The sequence below is a fragment of the Schistosoma haematobium genome, chromosome 1, assembly GCF_000699445.3.
Source record: "Schistosoma haematobium chromosome 1, whole genome shotgun sequence".
NCBI classification, from domain to species: domain Eukaryota; kingdom Metazoa; phylum Platyhelminthes; class Trematoda; order Strigeidida; family Schistosomatidae; genus Schistosoma; species Schistosoma haematobium.
Genome location: NC_067196.1, coordinates 13,117,916 through 13,128,580, shown reverse-complemented (window position 1 = coordinate 13,128,580; position 10,665 = coordinate 13,117,916). Strand labels below are relative to the sequence as shown.

At 31.0% G+C, this 10,665-nt stretch overlaps 1 protein-coding gene across 1 annotated transcript in view; it reads left to right on the top strand.

Annotated features, from left to right (window-relative positions):
- Positions 1-629: 629 nt before the first annotated feature.
- MS3_00010057 (uncharacterized protein) overlaps positions 630-10,665 on the top strand; it is a 49,641-nt gene continuing 39,605 nt past the window's right edge. The window contains exon 1 of the mRNA XM_051218390.1: positions 630-1,176. Coding sequence (XP_051073177.1) covers positions 972-1,176 — 205 coding nt within the window. The 5' untranslated portion in view covers positions 630-971. The remainder of the gene's footprint in view (positions 1,177-10,665) is intronic.

Here is a 10,665-nt window from a genome sequence, read left to right as displayed (position 1 = left end):
AAATAGAACCCAAGATATTTAAATTTGATGTCAAATATAAAATCATTTAACATTTCAGTTGGAATTATATGAATCTTATTTGCAACACTTAGTCGATTCACCAAATTTACCCCTATTATAATTTAGTGACACCGAAGGCTAGGTTCATAGTGTCTTCAAACTAAATAAATCACCGGAAATCAGGTAAATTAATGGGAAAAAAATAACTGCAGAGATAACTGTATGTAATAAGAATAGGTGGGCATTTGTACTTCATTCAACTATATTCTATATATAAATGTAAATTTAAAAAGTGACATGATTGTATTGAATCAAGTTATAGGCAACTAAACTAAACTAATAATCTTATGCCAAATCTATTTTTATCATGTTCCTTTATAAGACTATAAAACAATGTCCATTAATTAGTTCTATAATAACATGTACTACACTATTCTTTCTTAAAGAAGGTATCTTTCTTCTTCTTTTTCTTCTTCTTGTTTTTTGTCTTAACATTTAAATAGTATTAATTCAATATTAACAAAACATGGTATCCTAAATCTCGGGTAATATGATCAATTGAATTATTGATCAATATTCGGATTGGGCAATATACATCATAAATGTGTTTATTGTGTTATTTTATTTGCACCAATAGTATTGTCTCTATGAAAGAATTTTTCTTTTTTATGTTTTCTTTTCTCTTTTTTTTTAAAAAAAATATAATAATTAATAGTTATATTCATTGTATTATATTACCAATTACTATTGACTATTAATACATTTAAACAATATTAATAGTTTATGTTGAACGTAATTATTCATTCTGTACAAAACAAACAAACAGTGGCAATATAATCTTGAAATAATTCAATATTCAATTGAAACGAAACATTGATCAGTTAAACAAATAAACTTCCATTATCATCATCATCATCATCATTATGACACAGTGACAATGATCCTTTTCTAATTATTCATTATTGAATACAATGATCTCGAAACAAAAATATAAAAGTATGGATCAATTAAATATCTTTTCATTGATCTTATTATTAGTATTATTATTATTGATTAATAATATTCAACAAATAAATTCACAAAATATTAATAATGGAAATAATAATAAAATTAATAAAGACAATCAAAATATAAATAAAATAATTGAATATAAAAAGAATGAAGAGAAATATAAAGGTATGTTAATAAGTGCAATACAGTATAGATTCATTTTAATAGTATGCATTTATATTGATTTATTGATTTATTTATTTGGACACATAAACATTAGTATAAGGGGGGGAAGGCACCAAATACATATACACAACACAATTACGATGAGGCCAGTAGTAGTCAGTATTGATTTATGTGAGGGGTGTGATACTGCACGAGTTTCTAAACCAAAACAGGTTAATTACTTATGTACTTACTAATTTATTTACTCCTGTTACCTATCGTGGAGGACCATAGGCAGTAAACCAGGATTCGCCATCTGACCCTGTTCTGGACAATTCTTTTATTATTATTATTATTATTATTATTATTAGGTTTATCACTATTATATTTTGGGAACAATACAGAATTCTCAGCATAAAGTATTTTAATAAGTTTCTGTTTCTTACTTCTTGGTCGATACTGACGAATAAATATTGAGTGATCGCCAATTAAATGTTAACAGTTCAGTAAATTGACATCGAAAATAATGTACATTCTTTTCATTGAATACTACCAGTGACCACGATGTCTCCGATTAAGTGTTTTTTGTGATTTGTACAACGGAACATTGTAAACTTATCGTGAACGTACCTTAATAGATTGTGCGATTAATACATATATATAATGTATTAAAAAAAAGCAAAAAACAGATAACTTGTTGAAATATCTAGAAGGCAGAAACATGTAGCCCAGATGTTGAAGTAGGCCGCCAATTCGGTGTTGTTTCTAGTTCCTATTCATTATTTTGATGTCTGCTACAAATTCTCGGCTCAGTATTTTCTAAACAGGTTAATTAATAAGCAGAAAATAAGTTTTTTTAAGGAAGTTGAGTAGAGGCTAGTGAGAAAATTCACAAATTATGTTTCGTTCTATTTGAGACTGGTCAGACAGATATTGCTTACATATCACTGTTTATCTTCACTCTGTGGCTCCGGCATAATACCCTTAGCTTTAAACATTCAATGAATTATTCACTTAGCTAATGAATTTAAATGGCTATTGGCTTGTGCAATGAGGATCAATTGTAATTCATTTTCTGCTGTCGGTGTTCAGTATTGTCATTGAACAGTCTCTTTTAGCATATATCTATTCGGAGTGGATTGTCTCGATATTTTTATCTTATCGCGAGTATTTTTTTAAGCACAGTCAAGTGATGGCTAGTTGTTGAATCTAAGACTCTTAAAACTATATCATTCATCTGTGTTGCACAAACCAGTGGCTCTCTGAACTCAATAGCTAGGTAGATAATGTGAGGGACACTATGTTCAAGTTATTAAGTGATACATCAACATTGAGGTCCCGGTACATTCATCTAGCGTGTCTCAAATAAAACAATAAGCATATTCTGGACCCTACTAATAGCCCACTATCAAATTCGAATTAAAAAGTTAAGGTTTTCATTTTATCAGTATAGGGTTGTGGAGATTATTAAGTTTTGGTTGGGATCATGAACCGATTGATGTTAGACCACCGTTAGAAACCTGGAAGCACTGGACAGCCGTTTCGTACTATTGTGGGACCCCTTAGCAGTGCGCATCCACGATCCCGCTCACAGGATTCGAACCCAGGGCCTACAGTCTCATTTTAAAATGTCTTATTTATGTGCAATGTTAATGAGATAGTTTAACAAACAGAAAATTGTTTTAGTAAACAATTATGAATCGTTTGTCCTGATAAATTATCTTTCGTTAATTTTAGAGTTAATTTTATCACAAAGCATTTCTTTAAAATCATGTAATCTATCAACTGTTATGTATTATTAACCATCTATTATTACACTGTTATATTCAATCCTCAATTGTGTATGGTCATAAAGGCTATCAGTAGAATTAATTCTGACTTTTTCTGAAGAGAAATTTAAAACTCACTTGGTATTGTTTACTTGAATCTTCCCATTAACGAATCCCAAATAATACGAAACGCACGTCCTGGATTCCTCTGCTAGCCGCGTCCATCTCTGTTTATAATGCTTGTGACTTAAGGTAATATAGAGACAATCCGCACAGGATGCATATATGCCGATAAGAGATTGATGAGTTGCAGTCCTAAACATCAATAGGAAGATTCAAGTAAACAATATCATATAAATTTAAACTGCACCCCATTACACAAGTTAGTGGTTATCAGGACTCAGTAGCTAAGTGGATAACGTGACGGCGTTTGAAGCGAAAGGTACTGAGTTCGAGCCGCGTAGTGAACATTAACTCTGGGATGCAGGTATATCCAGATGACGAATCGGAAATAGGATGAAACCTGCGTGCTGGATCTCACTACTAGCCATCATCCATCATTGCTTAGAAATCTAAACGTTCAGAAATATGAAATGATGTTAATTTCCTAAAAAAAAGTAACATATCAATTTTTTTGTACACAACTTTTGCTTCATCTGTTTTTGTGGAAACATACTAAAATTCATAAATCTCTAATTAACTATAGAATACTTATCAAAACCACCGATATCAATATATGTAAGATATACGATGGAAAGTTTACAATGTAAGATGTTGAATAAACGTTAATCACTATTTCTTCAGTTTAGAATTTACTAATCTGTTTGAATGCTCTGTAAGTACATTTTAGGTTAGAAAAGGATTGATTTCCTATTAATTTAGAATATAGCTACTTAGTGATTAATTCAACATCATGTTGTACTACGCCCGATGTTAATTTATCTACATGGGGCAGATACAACTGGATTAGGAATATTCAACTATTGATAAACTTTCATTTAATAAGCTTAAAACAATTGATTAAACTGAACATACTAGTCTTCACTGGCTCATTACTTCATAACAAGCCAATAATAAGTGACTATTGTATTTAAGTAAAGTTAGCGAACCTCTAACTGTGTTACAATCTCATGTGTTCTGCATAACTTTGATTTTATATTTAAGGAAACCTAGAGAAATATAGTTTCCTGAATGCTTAAATCGGAATTTTAAGAATATTTAGGACTATTTACAGGTTCACAAAGATATTGCATATCTACACTTGAATTTAATTTAATTATATACAGTTTTATTTATTCATAGCTTGTTGATCTCACAAAATCTCAGCATCATTAATAAAAGCTTAGGTAATATTCTCATTAGAACACGGCATCATACCAGAATTAAAGTAAACAGAAAGGTAATTTTCCGTGATTTTCTAGATTGTCATGAAGTATGTTGTTTTTATGTGATTAGTATGAGATTCCATGAGTTGATGAACAATAAGTAGGTGCTATTCGAAAAGTATTTCTATCATTATATGTAAGAAAGACATTATTTGACAGTCTTAATGTGACACTACAGGGAATAACTTTGACCATTGTTGAGCACATATCTTTAAAGTACAACTGTTGTTCCTCTTTATATAATCTACAATAAAAACATTATGACAGACAGGATTATTTTCAAGGATAAAATTAATGGCCAGTAATAATGGATATCAGCTCACCGGCTTAGTGTTTGAAAGTGCATGTGCATGACCAAAGGTCCCGTGTTGGATTTCCAGTCACGAGGACTTATGTGCGCACTGTTGAAAAGTTCCATAATAGGACGAAACGGGAATTCAGTGCTTCCACGTTCTCTGTTGCTGTCTAACTGATATCGGTTCATGCTCTTAATAAAAAAAGTATGTAAACTTCATTTCTCATGGACCGAATGTTAATAAACCAAGTGAAAACAGTATTTAAAGGTTAGTTGAACTCAGGTAACAGATTTTTTTCACAATGAGCTTAGTGGTTATATTTTGTTTCTTGTCATAACATTAACATTGAGATGTAGATGCATGTGACTAATTCGATTTAACTAGAATGAAACGCGTAAAGTGTATTTTACTGATAGATAGTTTCCAATACTTCTCCTACTTATATCATTTCATGATAGAAACTATGTGAAATCATAGAAAATGAACTACATAATCGAATAGGCACAAATATTGGGTTTTTAAAAAAATTTTCTCAAACTGTGCAAGAGGGAATTGTGACACATAGATTGATACAAGATATTTGTTAAAGGTCACACCCGGTCACAAATTGACTGTAGTTAAAATTGGAGACTAATGGATAGGAGCTCACTAGTCTAATGATCATGAACTTACCGAAGGATTGAACGTTCTGTATTTGATCTCGCACAAAATAGCTATGCTCAGGTTTTCTTATTTTCAGTGATTAATCAGTTGAGTCGTCCCTTGACAGAAACTAAACGAATCAATTCACAAAACAAATTTATCGATGTAACTTATCTTTCAGTTGAAAGACAATTTGAAACCTAGGAAAACTGTTATTGTTTTCAGATTCGGGTCATTGTATATTCAACAGCTTACACTATGATGAACCATTAAGTTTCCGAATTAATAAAGCACAATAATTACTAACACTGATTGATCAGTAAATGCCAGACAATTTCATGTTTGTCTTATACTTAGAGGTGATTGATTTGAAAAGAGGTCACTTTCCAAAATAACTCATTATCAAGTATACTGCTTTCATGTTAAATATCTATAGACAAGTAAATGATCTTGACTCGAATCCCGTGGAAATCCTCAATTTCATCTCGACTGTAACCACACCTTGTTGACCAGATCAAACAAGAATAAAATCTAGGATCAAAGATTACAGTCTATTGCTTTTAAACCCCCCCCCAACTTGGATTACTTATTTAATTGACATGAATAACAGTTACAGTATTATAATTGATTTCAGTGTCAAATTTTTTTTCTCAACCGGAATTTATCCAATGAACACCATTTAAATTAACATTTCAACTAGAAACTAAAGTATCCTAACAAAAAAGATAATAGAAACTATGTTGATCATAAATTTACTTATTTAAGTAGACTATATAATCTCTTAATAAAAATGTTTGGCTAAATTTTTGGACTTGAAGTGTTTAAGACGAAAATGTCAAAATCTAGCTGTAACCAATCAAATGTCACAGGTTCTTACACTAACACCGTATACACACATATATCTGGACCCTAACATCTTATTATACAAATATATATATACATATACTTCAATATATAAGCTTACACCATGTATGTATACAGATACAGATACGCATATATGTATACACGACATTTCGTTTTGATTACAAGAAAAAGAAAAACATTTTATGATATTACTGACGCCTATAGATCGAATCGAGTAAATCATTGAAAGAGAGAAAAAGTAGCCAATTCTTTTTCTGTTTTTCTTTTTTGGTTTTTAGTTTACATATCAAAAATGTTGCTTACATGTCCTAAAAAAGAAAATATCAAAATATAAGGGGATTACGAGGAATCCAACATAAGTGAGCTGGATGAATAAGTAGATTGAGAGAGAATAACTGAACAATAAATAATTTGTTATTATTGTTGTTTTATGTGTATATCTTTATATTCATTTGATCACATTGTTTATACATGGTGTAATGTTAATTCTGCCATTCGAATCTATGGTACGTGTTTATATACTTCTATGAATTCGATGTTCATCTTGTTGTGCTAATGAAGTATGGCAACTTCGACCGATGCACATATGTGCCTGGTCCTACGTTGTTGCTGACTGACTGACTGATATATCCATAAATAAATGTCTTATTTTTTGTATATTATTATTTACATATTTCATTGTATTGATTAGCTTCCTTCATTTCTTATAAGGAAATATTCTTTTTATTATAAAGGGAATTTAGTTTCCCTCTTTTTTCCCTTTTCTGTCTCTCTCTTTCTCTCTCTTTGTCTCCATTTGTCTTTTTTTGTCTGTGTTTATGAAATTGAAAAAAAGGTTAAGCTTTGAAATATTCGTTTATATATATATAACAAGAAGTATATTATTCGATTTGATTATATTCATTTGGAATATGTGTTTATGTTTAAAAATGGTCAATAAACTACTATTAATTATCAGAGAAAAAGTAGTGATTATTTATTAAATTGATTATTATTTTGATCACAAACTGATCTTAGCTAGACCACTATTTAAAATCTGGAAGCATTGAATGATCGTTTTGTTCTATTATGGGACTACTTTGAAGTGTATATCAAAGACTCCACAACTGGGAATCGAATCCATGTCCTTCGGTCTCAAACACAAACCCTTGACACTTAACTTCGAGATGAAATTCGTGGAGTTCCAGTGACGAGCCCTGACCAGTGAAGCTCAACCATGTTGGATACGAGACAGTTATCTACTCCAAGCAATGGAAGGTGATCACAATTTATCGTGAATTGACTCACGTTAGAAATGTGTACCACTGAATCTGAACGCATTGGTCTAAAGTAAAAGAGCTCTCGAGAAAGACCAAATGTCACGTGTCGGAATGCTGGAAATGGTTATAGTTATGCGCTGCTGAGCGGTTGCAAGAAATCACAAACCAGCTAATCAGTGCTCCTTGGTTTTTCCATAGGTGATCTAGCTAAGATCAGTTCATGATATAAAGTAAAAAAAAAATTATACATTCTTCACAATTTACATCCCAATACTTATATTATTTTAATGATGTTTATGAAAACAAAACGGAATGTTTTGTTTTATGAGTACAGATTTCTATGATTACAGAATAGCATTAGATATTGTTATTGAAAATAAGTGAGACTATACTGATAAGTGTTTCATTTAAGCATAAGATTTTTAAACAGTACACAAACGTTCACCTAGATGAGATCGAATCCAAAAATGCAATACTTTATAATGAGAAGTGAAACAAAATTCAATGGTTCGATTCCTTATGACAGTGTAATCACTTATCATGTAATTAACTTCAAAGTTTATTACATGTGATATGAAATTTATGCTATCAATCACAAACAACACTTGTTAATGATCATAAATTATGATAATTAAACTGATAAAACTCTAGGATTTCTTTATATTTCCAAAGTATTGTATAACTGATAGAGACAAACCTATAGAAACTAAGATGAAACACCTATCAGATGATTAGTTTCTTTCAGTATGCTTCTAGATATTACTAATTTCTGTGTAAATAATTTTAATATATACATATATAAAGGGGTTTTGTGGATATTATAGTAATTGTAATAGTTGAGATCATGATCACCTCAGTGTTCTAGAGGTTAAATGTTCGCGCGTGAGACTAATAGGTCCTAAGTTCGAATCTCGCGAGACGGGATCGTGGATGTGAACTGCTGAGGGATCACACACTAGGACGAAACGGCTGTCCAATGCTTCCGGGTTTTCCATAATGGTCTAGCTTCAATTGACTCATGATTTCAACTATAAAATTATATGTATATATTTTTTTAAAATATGACCAAACACTTAATCAATAATTGTCTGGCTTTAAAAACGAATTAAAACAAATTAGATCTATACACCAAAATCAAAGAATTAATACAGGGTAGTGTTAACTGCTTCCATCATTTATGTATAAGAATTTAATCACTAAGATTACTATGTGCCTTATTTACAAACAGGTTTATTTTTCAACAGATGGACTGTTAAGTTTAGGACAGTCAGTAAACAACAGTGTATATTATAGATACCGGTAGAAAAATAGTAATGATAATCTTGTCCACCTGTTAGAGAAGTTCTATTCAGTAGTCATTTGATTGATTAAACAATTTCCTGATTTAATCCAATGAATAGGAGATAGTAGCAATAAAAAAAACAGATTAGTTCTGAATGAACTATGTGATTGATTTAGGTATTACAAACGAGTAACTTATTTTGATATTTGTGAATAGTATTTTGTGGCCCTATATCTGACTTTAGTTTGGTCGTATGTTGATTGTTATTGAAATAAACATGTTGCTAATCCTCGTACATGATCATCAACCTAATTCGCGTTGGTGAATAACGTAGTTTAATAAATGCGAAGATGAGTTTTTGAATACGTATATTTCTTACAATCGTTGATCAGAATCGACGATCAGAGAGATGGAGCGAAGGAAGCGCAGAGGAGAGAGCGAAGAGAAACGGATTAAGAAAGGTATGTTAGCCAACTCAATTTAACCAAGTGTTACTCAACATTTATAGTCAGACAAAAAATAAATTACAGAGATATGATGGGTAAGATAAGAAATGCTGACGCATACGCTTACATGAAAGTCAAAGTTGATAAGCCAATAATTAACAAGGTTAAAATGTGACTCAAGAAGAACGAATTAATTAGTTCGTCCGAAAGCTAGAATAAGTTATGTGGGCTTGACATCGCACTTGACACTACAAGCAATAACAGAAAGAAAAAAACAAATGTTGTTACTTAGACACATCACATATGAAAACTACTGAAAACCAAGGTGAACTAGGAAGCTGTTTCGCTGTAGTATCCTTACACTACAGCATTACTTGCATATAATCGTATCTTGGATATCTTATGTAATAAGATGATTGTTGGTGGTCTAGCTTCAATTGACTCATGAACTCAACTATTAAATCATATGATCAATATAATTGATTTATTCAACTTTCAATGTCTTATTATTTATTATTAGTGGCCTTATTCAATATTATATTTTTAGTGCAATATAGAGATCTCAGCACAAATTATTTCAGCGAGTTTCCGTTTCTTATTTCTTGATCAATATTGACCATAATTAATGAGCGATCTCTAGTTACATATTAGCATTTCAGAAATCGACATCTGAATAATGTTCATTCTTTTCGATGCATATTACCAGCAATCACGATAACTCTGATTGTTCTGTTTTGTAAGTTGTACAAACAAAGGTGGTATAAACATGTCCCAAACACACCTGAATAGGTTATGTAATTAATCAACATAATAATGTGTTAAAATAAACAAGGAAATATATTACTTGTTGAAGTATCCAGATAGGGGAACAGGTAGTTCAGATATTCAAGCACGTCGCCTTACTATTTATTTGATTAATATAGAGCATCTCAACAAATAGTTGTGTTATAACTAGATGCTTATATTCTTGATACGCCACGTTTAACTTGAGCACTTGAACTCTAAAACTCCTTCAATACGCAAATGAGAAGACAGAAGACCATTGAAATGAGTGCTATTCTAGACAGTGTCGACGACAACCCTAATCAAAAATACACTCATTTATATATTGATTGTACACCCATTTCGATTACTAATTAGGATGAAATCACATATATGAAAAATACTTTGAGTTATAACAAATCATATACTAAGCATAGTTCATGTCAATCGAATACACGAATATCGTATATTATACAGAATAAAATATTATACGAGAAAACAAAACCGAATACTACACTGAATAATTATCACATTGAATGAGAATGGAATTAATGTTGAACAAAACTTGTAATGAGTAAATCCATCGAATTTTGACTTTTCTATCCATCATATCACCTCCCCTTCTTCTTTTTGAAGACTCAAAGTTGAGATTCATCTTTAAATTTTATGACTTTATCCTCCCCCATGAAATAATGTTGGATCCTCATATTCCCAAGTTACAGTTAGTTTGACTCTATTTAAAACATATTTCCCGCATTGAATAGAGAGTCTACTAGAATTGACTAAATGGTGAGGATCAAGGACA